This window comes from Odontesthes bonariensis, chromosome 13 (assembly GCF_027942865.1).
Source record: "Odontesthes bonariensis isolate fOdoBon6 chromosome 13, fOdoBon6.hap1, whole genome shotgun sequence".
Lineage (NCBI taxonomy): Eukaryota > Metazoa > Chordata > Actinopteri > Atheriniformes > Atherinopsidae > Odontesthes > Odontesthes bonariensis.
In genome coordinates this window covers 18,523,464-18,541,060 of record NC_134518.1, presented here as the reverse complement: position 1 = coordinate 18,541,060, position 17,597 = coordinate 18,523,464, and the positions used below count along the sequence as shown (strand labels likewise).

The 17,597-nt window shown below is 39.7% G+C and overlaps 2 protein-coding genes across 3 annotated transcripts; one reads left to right on the top strand and one right to left on the bottom strand.

Moving 5' to 3' along the window:
* Positions 1-6,849: 6,849 nt before the first annotated feature.
* Positions 6,850-12,307, top strand: LOC142397715 (uncharacterized). Its single transcript, XM_075481290.1, has 5 exons — positions 6,850-7,772; positions 8,040-8,203; positions 8,298-8,396; positions 8,970-9,011; positions 9,432-12,307. Exons 1-5 carry the CDS (start codon positions 7,457-7,459, stop codon positions 9,576-9,578), a joined length of 768 nt encoding a protein of 255 aa, XP_075337405.1. The 5' UTR covers positions 6,850-7,456; the 3' UTR covers positions 9,579-12,307.
* Positions 12,308-14,118: 1,811 nt separating this feature from the next.
* On the bottom strand, positions 14,119-17,596 carry LOC142397716 (uncharacterized). Of its 2 annotated transcripts, XM_075481291.1 has the most exons (4): positions 16,690-17,596; positions 16,273-16,332; positions 14,898-15,000; positions 14,119-14,590 (listed from the first exon to the last, which is right to left on the bottom strand). In XM_075481291.1, the coding sequence occupies exons 1-4, from the start codon at positions 16,897-16,899 to the stop codon at positions 14,235-14,237; spliced, it is 729 nt and encodes a 242-aa protein (XP_075337406.1). In that variant the 5' UTR covers positions 16,900-17,596; the 3' UTR covers positions 14,119-14,234. The 2 variants fall into 2 exon arrangements, with proteins under 2 accessions (XP_075337406.1, XP_075337407.1); XM_075481292.1 differs by lacking the exon at positions 16,273-16,332 and having other exon boundaries at positions 16,690-17,592.
* Position 17,597: the final 1 nt, after the last annotated feature.

The window sequence follows — 17,597 nt, the reverse complement described above, 5'->3', positions numbered from 1 at the left end:
AATGGGAACATTAAAATAATACATTTTTATAATCCATGTAAAAAACTATCTTTAGAGTTAATGGAGGAATTTGGGAAGTATTTAGAGGATAAAGTGATTTGGTGTGGGGACTTTAATGGGCATAGCTCATTATGGGGCAGTCATAATGATTATAATGGGGAAGTAATTGAAGAAATAATGGATGTTAAAAATTTGGTAGTATTAAATGATGGGAGTGGAACAAGAATTAATTTTAGATATAATACAGAGTCAGCCATTGATTTAACAATAGTTTCAAATTCTTTAGCAGGTAATAGTTTATGGAAAGTACTTAATAAAACAACTATAGGAAATGATCACTACCCTATTATGATAGAAGTTAAAATGCATATAGAGAAATATTGTATAAATGAGATGGAAAAATGGTGTTTTAGATCTGCAGATTGGAAAACTTTTAGGAATACTGAATAAAAAATACGAAAAGTGGATTTGAACGGTAGTATTGAGGATTTTAATCTTTATATATGTAATGCTATAGTAGAAGCGGCTCGTCAAACTATAAGGATAAAAGGCGGGAAAAAGGAAAGGAAGTTGGTACCATGGTGGACAATAGAATGTGCAGTACATTCTATTGTCCACCATGGTACCAACTTCCACCATGGTACCAACTTCCTTTCGTTTCTAGCTATTAAGAAACGAAATAAAGCGTTTAAAGTATTAAAAAGAAATCATAACCCTCGCCTGTAAAAAAAATTACAGGCGAAGGTAAGAAGAACTGTTAAAAATGCAAAATGAGATTATTGGAGGAGTTTTTGTAACTCAATAGGGAGGGAGACAGAAATATCTAAGGTATGGACAATGATTAAAAGAATGAAAGGGATTAAAAGAGTGAATGGATATCCAGTATTAAATAATGGAGAAATAGCAGCAGTGAAAGATAAAGATAAGGCAGAGATGTAAGCAAAAGTGTTTGTTAAAATTCACAGTTCTGAAAATATCAGTGTAGAAGGGAAAAAAGGGCGAGAAAAAACAATTCTGGAAAATGAGAAGCTATTGGAAAAAATGGTAGAATCGAATTATTTATTGGATATGTCATTTACAATAATGGAATTGAATAGGACACAAATATAAATGATCAGCACCAGGGAAAGATCAGATTTGTTATGTAAGTAATTTAAGTGAATTTTCTAAAAACATTTTATTGGAATTGTATAATCGAATTTGGGAGGAGGGAGAATTACCAAAAAGTTGGAAAGAAGCTGTGATTATACCAATTAGAAAGCCAGAAAAAGATTAATCAAAACCATAGCTTTAACCTCCAATACATGTAAAATAATGGAGAATGATAAATGAAAGACTGTTATATTATATAGAAAGTAAAGGACTTATATCAAAGTATCAAAGCAGATTTAGAAGAGGGAGGAGTACAATGGATCCAGTAATATGTCTAGAGAATGAAATTAGGAAGGCTCAAGTAAATAAAGAGTGTTGTAGCAGTATTTTTTTATATTGAAAGAGCGTATGATATGATATGGAGGGAAGGGTTATTAGTTAAAATTAGAAGAATGGGTATAAATGGTTGCATGTTTAAATGGATTAAGGAAGAAAAATACAAGTGAGAATAGGGAAGGAATATTCTGAAAATTTTAATATAGAAAATGGGACACCACAAGGAAGCATAGTAAGTCCGTTATTATTTTCTGTGATAGTTAATGATATGTTTAAGGAAACAGAAGGTGGAATGGGTTGCTCACTTTCTGCTGATGATGGTGCAATGTGGAAAAGAGGAAGGAATTTAAAATTTATTGTAAAGAAGCTCCAGTAAGCAATTTCAATGGTGGAAATTTGGTCATATAAATGGGGATTTAGGTTTTCTGTGGAAAAAAATTTAAATAATGTTTTTTTACAAGGAAAAGAGTTGATGGAGAAATTAAGTTGAAAATATATGGTCAGGAATTGGAAAGAGTTAAGCAATTTACATTTCTTGGGTTATGGTTTGATGAAAGAATGACTTGGGGTGTACACATTAAGAAAATAATAGATAAATGTAGGAAGGTTTTGAATATAATGAGATGTTTAGTTGGTATTGAGTAGGGGGCTGACAGAAGGTCATTGAAAGCTATTTATACAGGTTTAATTAGGTCAGTTTTGGATTATGGGTGCATAGTGTATAATTCAGCTGCAGATACAAATCTTCAAAAGTTAAATTATATTCAAAATCATGCTTTAAGAATATGTATAGGTGCCTTTAAAACATCTCCTATAGCAGCATTACAGATTGAAATGGGTGAAATGCCTCTAAGAATTAGAAGGGAAGAATTATCCTTAAACTATTGGTCAAATTTACAAGGACAGAGAAAAGATCATCCAACTTTAAAAGTATTAGAAACAGGTTGGGAAAAAGAAAAAATTAAAAGTTATGGAACAATAGTAAACACTAAAATTAGGGAAATATATTTAGATAAAATAGATAAGTCAGACGGTTCCATTACATACAGTTCCACCATGGATAATGCCTGAAGCAAAAGTAGATTTATCATTATTAGAAAAGAAGAATAGATATAATTTCAGTATGAATAAATATATTGTACTGGAACATATAAATCAATACTATAATTATGTACATATATATACTGATGCATCAAAAAATATAGATAATAGGATAGTATAGGAAAGTGGGGAAAAGGGTAAGTGATGGAGCATCAATATATACTGGAGAAATGATTGCGGTACTATTAGCAGTTCAGTGGATGGAAGAGGTTAAACCATTAAAATCAATTATGTGTTCAGATTCTAGTTCTTCATTATTTAGTATTCAAAATAGTAATTCAGATAGTAGACCAGATAAATTAATTGAAATAGAACAAACTCTTTATAGAATTAATATGATGGGGCTTATAGTTCATTTTATATGGGTACCAGCGCATTATGGAGTTGAGGGAAATTAAATGGCAGATAGAATGGCTAAACAGAGTGTAAAACGAGTATTGATTGATATTAATGTAATACTGAGTGTAAAAGAGGTAAAGGGTATTATAAAACAAAAAATGGAAGAGAGATGGCAAAAGTTATGGGAGGAAGAAAGAAAAGGACGTTGGTTGTATAAAATACAAAGGAAAATAGGGAAAATGAGAAGATCAGAAAGAAGTAGGAGAGAAGAGACGATTATAACAAGACTTAGAATTGGACATAATGGATTGAATAAAAATCTATATATGATAGGAAAACATCAGTCAGTGAAATGTGAGTGTGGGGAAGACGAGAGTCAATTGAACATGTTATTTAATATTGTAGGAATTATCAGGATCAGAGAAATAATTTAGTTAGAAATCTTAGTAGGATGAAAATTAAATTGGATATAGTAGATTTATTGCAAAAACGAATCAGAAAGCAGAGGATATCAGGTTATTTTTTATTATTCAAAACAGTGTAAGTTGTATAATAGAATTTAGTATATGTAAATATGTAAGAGTATATAAATGAGTGTATATATGAGTAAGGTTTATGTGAATGTGTAGGCATATGTAGATATATGGTTATATATATAGGCTATATAATTAGGAAATTGTCATGTGATCCACACTCCTTACCAGTAGGTGGCGGTAATGCTTCTATAAGTTGTTTGCCAACCGCCATAAAAAAAACCCCGAAAAAGAGATAGAGAGACAGAGGAGACGCCCTCTCGGATTTCCTTCAACAAACCCTTAACAGGTTTATTGCAATATATCTGCGTTGTGCAGCTTCTGATATTAAGTGCTGCTCGCGGTTGAATATGTCAGAAGTAAAGACCTGATGAGCCATCATTTGTACGGGTTTACGCTGGACGGGTTTGCGTTTTGGACAGTCTCTGATGATGTTGCGGTTGTTTTTCCTGAGTGCCTGTGTTTGTGTGGGTGAGTAGAATAAACACATTTTCATCCCGTTTAAGCTCGACATCTCAAAAGACTACGTTTCCCTAAGCACAGACTATTAAGTAGTTTTTTGTTGCTGACAACAGTTTAAAGTAACCCTTGGTGTGGGTCATTTAAAAGCGTACATTCCCAGTTGATGCCAATGCAACCTCATCCACTACATTTAATGGAAAATATTGATCCATTTCATTATATTTGCTTTTGCAGCATTTTGTATTTGGTTAATTGGATTTTGTTAACAAAACATACCATGACCTCAGAAACTAGAATATAAATGAAATGCACATCTTACATTATTCTAGCTCACCGTGCACAGTTTGTTTTTACTAATAACTAAGCTGTGGAAATTCTGGAGAAACTGAAGTATTATTGCTGACACGGCTCAACCTTTTTTTTTTTTTTTTTTGGTCCCACTAACTGATAAAAACTACAACACCAGAACAGTTAGGAGCCTGACTGAGTGGCAGTTGAGGTTGCCATGGTGAGGTTCAGTCTCAGACTGAACATCCACTTCATTTTTTGTAGAAAACGTTTGAGGAAGACTCCCAATGACACAGTTTTGTGTCAAACATTTGTGCTTTTGGTGTCCAGCCAAAACCGAATTAGGTTTTAACACATCCTAACTGCTGAGCTCCTGAAGTCTTAAATTACTGGAATTTTTAAAGATGTAATTCTGTTGTTTCTGTATATCCCAAGTACTACTATTGAACTATGTCATATTATTTTTCCCACACAAGGTCGGCTACCAGCTCAGTGTTAGTTTTAAGTTTATCGTTATAGAAAGGGTGGCCAGTTGAAATGCAGTACATCACCACATTTCTGAACATTTTGTAGAAGCATCGCCCTTTTAAAAATGCCAACAAAACACACAAAAAAACGAAGAGTCCGCCAAAAAATTGTGACACACCGTGTAGTGGAAATGTTGTGATTGAATTAGATTTCACAGGTTTACCCTGATAATTTCACATCAGCGTGTGGAAAGTATAAAAAAAATGTAGCTAGCGAATAAATAAAACTTAAATGATTGTGAACTGTCACACTTCTCTGCATAAAACTTTAAAGGCATTACAAATAATCGTTATTTGGGGCAAGTAAATAATCAAAAATATCATGAAAAGTGTTTGGGGTTTTTTTTTCAGTTCAGAAGATATATTTAGGAAGCTCTGTCTGGTCTGTGGCTTGCTGGGATAGGCTCCACCTACTTTAAAAGCTAAAGATTTCTTCTTTCCAGTTGTAAATGATGAACTACTATCAAATGTATTACTCTCAAAAATTCTGTAACAACTGTTAAGTTTCATATTTCAGTAAAACAGTTCTGTGATTAGTAAGGCGAAGAAAGAATCTAAAAAATGCTCACTCTTGGCCCTCTGGGGTGACTTTAAAACTCCAGAATTGAAAAAAGGATTTGAAGTTGTGCTTTTGGGAACTTTTTTTCTTTTCATTATTTCAAGATGATCTGTCCGAGTTGAGGGTTTGACTTTGCATGGGATCCCCCCTGATGTTAACAAACATCCACAGATCTATTTCTCTCATCCTTAGGTCTCTCCTACGACTCCTACTACCACACTGAGGAGGAGTATGGGAACACATACAGGCTGAGAGCACTAAGTAGTGTTGGGGTAATTGAGTTTGTGCCGAAGTACAGCTCAAATAGAATGGTCCTGTGGAAACGCAACAACCCCAACGCCAGTGAGACTGCCAGGCGGAGAATGGCGGGCAACAACTATTTTATTTACAGTGTGACCCAGAGGGACAGTGGCGAATACATACAGACATACATGGGTGTGGTAATATCATCGAAGATACTTGAGGTAGTAGGTGAGGATCATTTAAGTTTGTTATTATTATTTTTACTTCCCTCCATGATGCTTTTGTATTTTGGTGGTGCAGTGACTGACATTGTCAGGAAAGTTTTGGGTTCAAGCTAATTTTTTCAGCTCTTGTAAACCAGGGAGCCCCTATGACTACAGATTATTATTTTTCTTTAAATGTCACATGTATACAGGCTCCTAAATATGAATGTGATGCTTTTTTCGGTGTAAGTATCGCCAGTTGTCTGAGGCCTCTGCATAGGAAGTAAAAAAAGCTTTTACTCATAAGCAGTGCTGATGTGAACAGCATGTGAAGTGCATCTTGTTTTGTCAGCTGTCTTTGCCATTTGTTTATTTGAGATATTTTGAGAAATGAACCATCAATTAAATATGTTAAACGTTGTTATTTTGTCATTTGATTTAAAAAAAATAATAATAATAAATTTAATCAGTAATGTTTCTTTGTCTTTGTTTAAATTTGAGGGGAAAATTCTTTGTTTTCATACTAAGAGCTTAAACTGCTCTCCCTCAAAATCCTGCCCTCACACTCAGAGAGTACCTACTTTGCTTCACACCAAAACTGTGACCCCTGCACTCAAGTTGACTGTTGTTTACATTGTCCTCCAGTTTGAGACCTTCTCCCTGGACTCTGGCTTCTTCGGTGTGCTCGTGATACTTGTACTCATGATTTACATTTTGCACAAAAAAGTCTCCAGCCGACAGAGTGCCGTACATGGCTCTGACATCACCGTCCATTCTATTTGTGGCTGCGCCTGTTACCTTCACAGCATCCGTTCAAGACTATTCTTGGTTAACTGGCTTCGGCAGAGGGACGTCATCGAGATATATTTAAACACCAGACCAGGAAAGTGAGTTTATTTATCGTCTTTATGACGCTACAGCATTTTTCAGTAATCTCTTTTTTTGTGTGTGTGTTTTTTTTTTTGTTTGTTTTTTTTTGTGGTTTTAAATCCCATGAATATGTTCATGTTATGTATTTTTTTGCAGCACACTTGACACAGAAAATGATGAGCACCTACATACAGCGTGTACACGTGCACTCTGTTGGCTTGAATTTTTGACAGGCTTATTTTATATCAATCTCGGGGGAAAAAAGGGGGGAAATTTGAGAGCGCATGTTTCACAATGGCACAGAAAAGCGCAGTGAGAGGGGCTTTAACGGGAGAGCGGGACGAGCTGTGCAAGCAACGGTGAATCTTGAGAGCCGGAACACAGTTCCGAGGTGAAGCAGAGTGTATTTTCATGCAAACTGGGAGTTTTGAAGGAAAGTATTTTAGCATCTGAGCCTGAAAACAACAGAATCCTGCTCTAAAATGGAAAAATGACGCTCTCAGTGGAGGATGAATCCTGTACGCCCACACATGGACTGCTCTGTTAAACTACCGCGATTAAGTTTTTACCATTTGTTCTCCTTATTGTTATCTACTTATAGATCATATATTTCTGTATCATTTATTATGCAGAAGCGATTTACTTTTCTCTTGGGGATTATTTCAGTATTATTGAATTTTAGCTAGTTTGTTAGTTAGTTGAAATTACGTTTTTGTTTTGTTTATATTGTATAACAAACTCAGAGAAACACTCAAATTAATTTCTTAATTCCTTGAAACAAAAAACAACATAGAAAATTGGTCTCAGTTGCTGCTTTTTGGTTCCTATCTGTTCTCTAGTTGTCACTTTGTGGTGCATTCAGCTTTGTTGTGTAGTGCAGGAATCGATGCCGTTTCCTGGTTGATGCTCTCTTTGATATTTCCTCTCCCAGCCAACACGCGGACATTCATTCTGACATCTGGTGAAGAACTCAGCTTCACTTTTGATCTGGCACCGAACTCCTGCAACATTTACTTCTTCCCAGAAGGAGGTGACCGTGAGACCCAGATAGTTCGTCACGGCAGGCTGCTCAGTTCGAATCAGCCTGGTTGCGCTGAGAGTCAGCTTTTAGAGCCTTGTGGGATTTTAAATGAGGCTGTCCAAATGTCATGCGCAGGATATTTTGAGGTCAGAGATCAGAATGATGACACGGCGCTGAGGGTGTCCCTGGAAATGAAGCGTGAGTAACCAAGTTCAAGTTCTTACTAAACTACTGTGTTATTGTCATCGTTGTTTTCATGGACCACTTTGGACACAATAGGAGTATCCATTAAACTGTTTCCTCTTTTTTACTTATGTTACATTCATTTACTTTTATCTATAGCTTCTCACTTCCTACATTGACACAATAAATTCAAAAGTTTTCATGATAATCGACAATCATCTTGTCAGATTTGACAGGCATGGCGATCTGCTAATGTAATTATTATCTCTTTTTTTTTTTCAGCTTCATACTTTAATTCATCCTACCTAATGGCTGGGGGAGGAGCTTTCCTCTTTATACTTTTGAGCTGTTGTTTGAAGCACTGCTGCTGTGGAAAGAGCTCCTCAAAAAAGAACGGCTCTGAATTCGAGGCTGCTGCTGCTGAACTGCCTGAGTGTTACCAGGAGGTGAACATGTTCTCCACTGCAACTGCTTAACAATCAGTGTGACTAAGTGATTGTGCAATATTGGTAAGAGTGGTCTGTTTAATTCAAACTGCAGTATGATCACGAGCCTGTTGGACCGAGTCCAAACCAACCTACTGGGCCCTCTGAGGTACCCAACCCCACCCAGCCTTCTGAAACTGTGACTGGCCCGCTGGTTAGTCCGCTGTTATGGAATTTTTGTCTAACTCCCTATTAAGATTTTGCTTACCATCCTATTACATCTGATGAGAAGTGAAATATAGACTTTCAATGTTTGTGCCGGCCGGCCACGTGTTTATTTTCTTCTGCAAAAGAGGTCAATCCTCACCAGTCAGCGTTGTGGTGAGAAGAGACCCAGAACAAAGGAAATCAGAAGCATTTATACAGAAAGAGGAGGGTTTGGTTCTTTCAGGTGACACCTGAAACTTTCAGGTGACACCTGAAAGAACACACCGTGTGTATTCTCCAACTGTCTCCTTGCCTCACCCCCTGGGGGAAAGTCTCGCACTTTGGGGAGATGCAGAATCCGGAGACAATGGTCATTTGAATGATTATTGTCTCTGTGTTAATCAACAGACACATGGTCTGCAGACAGTGGATTTTACAACAAGGTGTCATTTCAAAGACAAATGGTTAGCAGACATCGAATTTACCATAACACCGCTCTATTTTTTTTCATTTATTAAAATGTCTTCTGTGCCCATTTTCTTACCGTACCACTTCTGATTTAAACTGTTTTACTCCACAGATACACAATCCTCTGTTTGAACTGATGCCTACTCATTCTGAGGTATGACCCACTGCTCCTATTAGCGTGAGCACACATGGCCCTGTACCCTACCTTTACTATTTCTACTTTCTGCTATTCTCAGTAGATAAGCCACTTTACTCAGTCTAACGGACGCAGCACCAGTCTGTGAAGCTATTGAGTTTCAATTTTTTGTTGTTACTCTATCGGAAAGATCCGTGTGAAGATGGTGCTGTAGCATATACGAGCGCACACATATACCTGCTCAGACTTTTATTTTGTTCACTTAATATGCTTATGTTTCATAAAGCTGTGCTAATACAGTACCGATCTAATGCTTAGAAACCATGGTGATATTTTGGCATGAATGTTGTCCATGCTACACCTTTGAAACAAAAGCATGAATACATGCATTTTGCATTAGTACATGAGCCTGATGGTGATGTCTTTTTACCGCTTCAGGTTTCAGCTCCGGCAGAGCGGACGGACTCGCCAACTCTCCCACTGTACTCTGACTACGAGCCCCGGTTTGAAGTGAAGGGAATTAACTTTAACTCTGACACCCCCCATTCTCATGTTTATTCTTCAGACAAACTCAATTTCCTCTGACAGACTTGACTTTGAAAGCCACGCAGAAATATGTGTAAATGCATTCATTAGTGCAATATGAAAGAGATAGCTAAACATTTTGGGTAATATGACTATTAACTAGTGACTTCTGCTGGTTTCCAAGCAGCAGGTACTAGCCAAGACTTAGCCCGGCACATAATCGCCAAAAGAAGAAAAAAAGAAAAAGAAGTTTAATGCTCTGTTTTTATGGATTAAATAACAAGACATAGTATTCTAATCACAGATCTTTTAAAGTTTTGATTGATCAATTTAGTTACCTTGGTTCTGAGACAAGGCAGCTGGGTTTCTAGTGTTTTTGTTAAGCTAAGCAGCTACTAACTGTAACTTCATACCACATAGACAAGGCTGAGGTGGAATTGACATGGATCAGATGTCTTAAAAACGTGACAATGAACCTGCCCAACAGTTGAAATTGTAGCAAAAGTCATGTGAAATCCTGTTCCACAGCAAACCATGCTAGAAAAGGGAAGCTACAGTCTCACAGTTCAGTTTGGCTATGCACTACGTCACCCTGCTCAAAGTGAACGTGGCGCGTGTTTCCCAAAATGTGACACTATTCTTTTGTCCTTTTCAATGCAGGGCATGCTAGTGTTCCATTCTTTTATTTGTTTTATTGCATTTGATCATCAAACTCTGAAAAAGTGAAGACCGCACTTTACGTCAGTGTCACTTAGAAAATTACAGTCTTCAAAAGTCCCATGTGCCAATTAGAGCATTTACCCAAAGACCACAGGTTCAGAGCCATGATTTAAAAATAGGTCGGGGGGAAAAAAAGTATGCACTAAGTCAATAATGCCTGTATGCCTACCTTATTAGTCTGTTAGTAAGCTCTTTTTATCATATTCTGTTCTGAGCGAACATTTTCTCTAAACGTTGCAGGTTTTCAGGGAACAGTGTAACTATCTCACCAAAAGCTGATGAATGCGTCTTTGTTCTGATGTTTTCAACTTCAGGTTAGCTCTACAATTTGTTTACATCGTAGCTGGTTGTTATGCGTGATACTGACGCTGCTAAATGTGGATTTGAAGATGGATCACCTTTAAAAGGGAAAAAACATAATCAGCTGCTCGGGTGTGACACACTCAGGCACGCACCCACACACTAACACACACAAAGACATACACAGAGTGGGTTCCACAATTTTGAGACCACGAGTGAAGATACTGCTATTTAGTTTTTGTTTAGAAAAGAATGCAACTTTTTTTTTTTTTTTTTTGTTGAACACAAATCTATCTGATTGATAATTGAGTGAAAAGTTGAATCTCTTAAAAATGTCCCATAATGACAGGAGCAATGGAGAAACATCGACTCCACCGCTGCTCTAACGTGATAACTTGTCTTGTCTCTGAGAACGATTCAAACAGCTTATTGTGACATCAGGAGTGTTTTGCCTTCTCAGTCCTCAAGTGCCTCCTCTATGAATGTTCAGGTCATTGAGGGCAGTGAACAAAAGTCCATGACGGGCGACAGTTTTTGGTCTTCGGGTAATTCTTTGAAGCTTTCAGGTGTGTATGCTGCAGTTTGAATGCCTCAAACTAGAGACTGTAAACATGGAGTGATGTTTCAACTTTGGCAGGGGGATGTCAATTTGGTGTAAGTATCCAACCCGATGATAGCCAAAACCCCCCTTGAATAATCTTGCCAATTTATTTCACCGTGGGGCATAATTTTTTTTCTCCTTGCACGCCAATCGCTGTCCAAATCTAGGATTCATCAGGAAATGGGGCTTTCTAACATCCTCCATTATTCGTCTGAGTGTGGTGCTACCATTCCTCTGAGACAACCACTACACAGTCTTCACAGGACTTTTTTCTGATTGGAATCTGTTTTGCATTTTTCATTTGTTGTGAAACTGATTTTATATTTCTTCACCCTCAAATCTTACTGTGTCGATACCCAAATTAATTGCTTACTTTTGGTTCTACTCGATTGTCCACTGCCAGCTTCCACAAAGTGTGTCTTCTTTGCTGTACCGTCTTGGAAACCTTTAGTCTTGAGTTGACTCTGAGAAAGCCCTTCTGTGCTTGAAATAACACTCTGTCGTCAGAGACGTTTACTTAGTTCTGATGCCGTGTTTCCTGCTGCACTATACGACTTTGATTTGTTTGGCCTGTAAACAGTGAAGAGTTTCTTCTGTATTTAACATGCCTAGCTGTGTTTTTAATGCAAGACTACCTGATCACAGGTTATCATGGAAATGTTACATATTCTCTGTTTGGTCTCAGTCTCTTTTATATGCTGTTTATATGATTCTTTATATTTGGTCAGAGACGCTGACAGCCAATTCCTAATGCATATTTGAAGAGTGGCATTAAAATACCGCAACACCTCCTCGCTGCACTGCTGATGACATTGTGCCGTAAGTGCATTACTTTTAATATCATATGCAACTTTAAAAACATTTGCAATTTTTTTCCCACACACACAAATACAAGCAGTAGACTACAGTTTACGCTCATATTCACACTAAACACAATGGTAGAATGATGAATAATCATACGTTATTATCAACACGTGTCAAATGTTCTTGTTGTATTTGCATGTTATGGAATTCATGACGTGGTGTACTGTTGTGTAAAAACAGTAGAGTTTGTTTAGGCACCAACTGCAGTCTTATAAGAACAGTAAGAGTGGTGAATATTTGTAGAAACATGTATTTCAGTATATTTACACTTTATGTTACATTAATAAAAACTCTAACACCCCGAGACGTGGTTTGTATTTGTTCCACAGTGTCATGTCCCAGCATACAGCGTACTTTTAACTCTCTTTGCAGCCACTACAGGCACCCCCCCCCTCTGCGTCACCTCGGAGCCAAAAGCTCATCCAAGCACATAAATTCCTGCCAGACATGCCAACATGGTTCCCAGAGGACTTAACAGAGCAGAAGTTGCAGCAGGGCTGAGCCTTTTGCGAGTTGAAAAGACCAACGACACAGCCACAGATCTTATTAATGTCATACACTTCCATAAGCAGTTCTCTGTGCACTGATCCTGGAAAAGTTGAACACCCTATGCTTTCATTTATAGGCCGCACAATGAAGGTATATTGTTTTAGGGAATTATAAACTAAGATCTCCAGCTGGGCTCTTGGATTTGAAGTTAGATGATGGTACGGTCACTGAAATGTTTTTATTATGTGCCTGCAAGACAAGTGGATACAGCACAGGTATATTTTTATCGTTTATTAACGGGAGTTTGGTTTTACATCTGGGAGCCGTGGGAACAAGTTGTTGTAGTGAACTTGTTAGCAAAGAGCTCCTTATTTACACTAACAGACTTTGAGCTAAACTACAGTATTACTGAGTAGTAAAACAAGTCCCATATTTAAGCCATGTGTGAGGAACTGTCGAGCCCCAACAATCAACCACTGCCCTGCCCTGTGAATTTGTAAGATTTTCCTCATGAAAAAGTTTCAAGATGTTGTCAAAGGCTACACTATAAGAGGGGTGAGAGTCAGGCAAAACAGTGAAGTTGAGGGCAAGAAAAAACCTGATAAATACATTTTCCTGAAGAGCTGAGATGATCTGCAGATTTGCGCTTTCATTAGTACGAGCTCAAGCTCCAATTTGACATACACTATAGTGGTTTAATTCACTGTTAGACATGTTAGGCCAAATATCTCATTAAGATGAAGGTTTTCACCTAACTCTAAACACACTGAGTGTGTATTTTCTTAGTTTCCTGGCTATCTGTGATGAAGCAGAACGACTGGTAACATGGTGAGTCGTCACTCGCATCTGGCCAGCTTGGCACTCCATCACAGCACAAAGTAAGAGGGAGGTGAGTTTGCAGGGCGAGCAAGCAGGCGTAATAATTTTGGCTCAGAGGTCAGGTTGTGCCCCTTAGTTGGAGCACAAATGGGTTGTCACAAAAGGATTGCTGGTACGAACCCACAGGATCACTTCAGCTCCCAGCTGAGTGAACAGCAGGAGTGTAAAGACTTACATGAGGCTGGCTGTGAGGATCATATCAGCTGTTTTTCTTTCTTTTTGTTCACTTTGATTAAGCCTCAACTGTGACAACCCTCCACTCACAGAGAAAAAGTTCAATAGGATAAGAATGGTCTGGCAACTGGTGGGTCACTTTATTCAAGGTGAACCTAACATAACTTACACGAGCAGCTGACGTTTCTTCGAGCGCCACCAGCAGGTGGAAGGTTTAACTTAAACTATTACCGCTCAACAGATCGCATGGCTCTTAAAGAATGTACGAACCGTGCAGTCTGTTAAGCAGATCTAGGCAACTGTACCCAATTCTTTGGTTTTTGATCGAATTACTCATTAAACTAACGACACTGCTGATGGTCTTACAAACTTACAAGCATATTTATGCTTAAAAAGTCCACATAGTTTGGCCTTATTCTCATTTCATCTGCCTGTGTGGTTTCTGAAAAAAAAAAAGTTTATCTACCGTATATATATAAAACGTTTATTAAATGTTTATCATGCAGTAATTATCATCAGGTGTTTATCATAGTGAATATGTTTTCTCATGTCAGGAGGCAAACAAAAAGAGCCTTTCTGATTAAAAATCCCAGAGATACTTTATTTCCCACATCTCTCACAGATGAGTAAATCATTAGTGTTACCACTTTCTCAGCCTCCATCATCACTTTTGTCCACCCTCCGCATCACTACTCCCCTTTCCTCTTCTCCACTGCTTTCAGCCGGCCCTCCAGGCTGTTCAGGCGGTTCTCCACTGCATAGGGCTTATCGGAGTCAGAAGTGAGCAGAGTCAACAGGACGCATGCCAGCACCAGGCCGCCCAATCGAACTGCGGTGGTGTCTGCGGAGGCGTGCTTGTCGGTCACGATCAGTCCGAAAAGCCAGAGTGCTAGGACAGTTTTCACCACCCAGAACACCTGCTTCGCCACTCCAATCAGCAGACGGAGGACGATGGTCAGCACCCAGTAACCGATAAGGGCCACCAGACCCCACTGGGCGACGGCGGTCACACCCTCCGGAGTGAAGCGGGGCAATGTCAGTGCAACTGTGGGAAAATGAAATCCAGCTTAGGTGTCGTTTCATGTGGAACAAAGCTTGACAGAACCTGCCTGCCTTAGAGAGGAACCAAGAGAAGTAAACACACCTAAAAGGGTGTGGCAGACAAACTGCCCTGAGGAAGGCTGCATATTTCCAGTTGCATTTAAAACCTTCACTGTCACAGACTCTCTCCTACTGCAGCACACGATGTTCAGTGAGCGACACAGACACAAAGGAAAAGCAGAGTGTGCAGCAAAGCCTTAACAGCCTAAACAGTGACTGAGTCCCAAACAGGGGTCACCCCCGGTACCCACCATCGAATCCTGTGACCCTGAGGATCTCTGTGACGTAAACGGCGATGACATTCAGGCCACTGGCAGCTCCTTCAGCCAGGAATCGGATCACTGTCTCCAAAAACTGTGGTGGTGTGGAGGAAGGGTGGAGACATGTTGAACTTTTTCATACAAGGCAACAATGAAGAGAGACAACATTCTGATCATGCATGGGCGAAAGACGACAGGCAGGGAGCTACAGAGTGATTTATAATGCTGGATTACAGACAGAACAACTGACATTTACAGCAGCACTTGGCACAAACCCGTTAAACAGGGATCTCTCACTGACTGTGAGACACCTCACGATAGAAAAGCTGCTGTATTGTTGACTTGTACAGACAGCAGTGCATGTGGATGACAGCTGGAAAGCACCCCTCTCTATTCCTGTACAGTGCAAACACTCCCCTCCCCCAAATGAAAGATTAAAAAAAAAAGCAGCAACAACATTCAGACATAGTACAGCCTTGTCCAGCGAGGTCAAGGTTAGCCCCGTCAGTTGGACGGGGATCTTATCTGCACCTGTCGCCCTACACACAGGCTTGCACACGAGGCCTGTGCAGTGTCAGGGTGAGAGTTGAGCATCTGTCACTCCGTGTCAGTGCGTGGATGCAACTTAAAAATGGTGCTGATAATTTACCGCGGGCTCAGTTTACATATGATGAACGTTGCAGTGAGGACTAATAAAAATCAAAGCTTTAAGTTTGTGTCGTCAGTTTTACAAAGTGAATAGTGGCCCAGAAAAGACAATAAAGCATATTCAAACAAACCTGAGACGAAACAGATGCACAAAAAAACAATGTACTGACAGTTTCCAGTGAAGTTAACAAAGCAACGTTATCTGATGAAGTCCTTGAAGAAATGTTGCTGCTGCTACATTAAATCTACTGGGGGGGACAGTTAGTGCAGCGCGAGGATCTGATGTTTTACTTTTGCTTTGACTAAATGCGACTAATAAATCACCTTTTTTTTTTTTTTCTTTTATAACTTTATTAGCCTGTTTGAAATCTTGCATAGACGAGTTCAGTCGGAGGGAGGCTTTGTATTCTAATTTTGGGTTGCATAAAGAGAGCATTTTTAAGACGGAGACTGTGCACACACACTACATTTTACATTCAGAGACACCATCTAAGTCACAGTAACTGACATACATCAACAAAATCCTATCTCTACCAGTGAACTGTGGCCTAACATGCAAATATCACTAATGTGATGCCAGCTTCACTGTGATCGTGCTCCTACTTCCTGCTCTATCTACAGATGTGACAAAGGCAAAACGGAGCCCCACGAGAGGACTCCGTTTTAAGGGACCATGCCAGGGGTAGCAGGGTGAAAACACCCGGGGGGGGTTTCTTACCATGGCCACTGTATAGACGTTCTCCTGGCCAAGCAATGACTCAAGAAACAACACTGCACTCTGAGAAGGGAGCCACAGCAGGGTGGAGGCAGGGAGACGGAGATGGACGTGTTTACGTGTGCATGGGCGAGGGGGGGATGCATGAAATGAGGGCAGAGAAGATGAGGGGATCAGGAGGAAGATTAACAAGTTGAGGAGCATGGGGAGAGGAATGTGTGTGAAGGGTGAAGTGATGAGGTTGGAGAGAGGTGACAGGGTTGGGGCTGAAAATTAGTCATCAGGTACAGTTATTGATCAAGAATAGAGCAAACAGTGACGTTAGAATATTAAGAAACAAAGAAAAGAATTGAGAGCAAATCCACTTCCTGGTGCAGTGAGAAAAATAGTATAATCCGGGGGTGCACCTCCTCTCTGTACCTCAGCAGCTGACCGTAGCACGCCGGCTCCCAACACTGACTCCGCGTACCGCTGGATCTCCTGGCAGGTCGCCGTGATCAGGGTGCGCAGAGTGACCACCGGTGGGCTCTCCGCTTTGGCCTGCTGGCCTCCAGCTTCAGCTTCAGCTCCAGCCCAGCCCACCGCCACACCGAGAGCCAACAAGCAGGCAGTAATCAACACCCGAGCCATGGCACCGCGTCCGCAGCCAGACGCACGCAGCAGTCCTGGTTAGATTTGAGAACAATGGGGGAGGAAAAGATACGCCAAGATATGTGCACACAGCCTGGCCACGATGCGGCCCGGAGCAGGTTGAGCAGCCTCAGGAAATTCAGACTTAAAAATGGCTCCTGTTGGGAGGTTTCAATCAACATGCATTAAGACAGGGAAATGGGAAAACAAAACAAAACAAAAACACGCACACAAAAAACGCCGGCTCGCTCAAATGTCCAATTAGCTAATTATATAAAAACGTGTTGGTCAGCAAATTCCACGCAGGATCAAAAATGATCTCGGCATTTAATTATAAACTTTGGCAGCGTTGTAAATATCAAATCCAGGTCCGCTCCTCAAGGACGCTCCAGCTTAAACGGAGGCTATATTTGGTAGAAAACCGTTAAAGGCTTGCAGCAGGAGTCCAAATATAAAACCATCAACGGGGGCGCAAAGAAAAAGTTCGTATAAAGCAGCTGCGGAGGCAGAATATCCACGTTTCCTTGAGAGATTTAAGAGGAACGTGGTGACGCTCGCGAGCACGAGTATCTTAAAGCCTCTTATTTCAGCCCGGAGCTGCCCACCGAGCAAGTTTGGTGCTCCTTTGTCCCCGATCTGGCATCAAATGCACTGCCGAGATGGATTATGTTGCACAACCCCCTTTTTTTTTCTTTCCT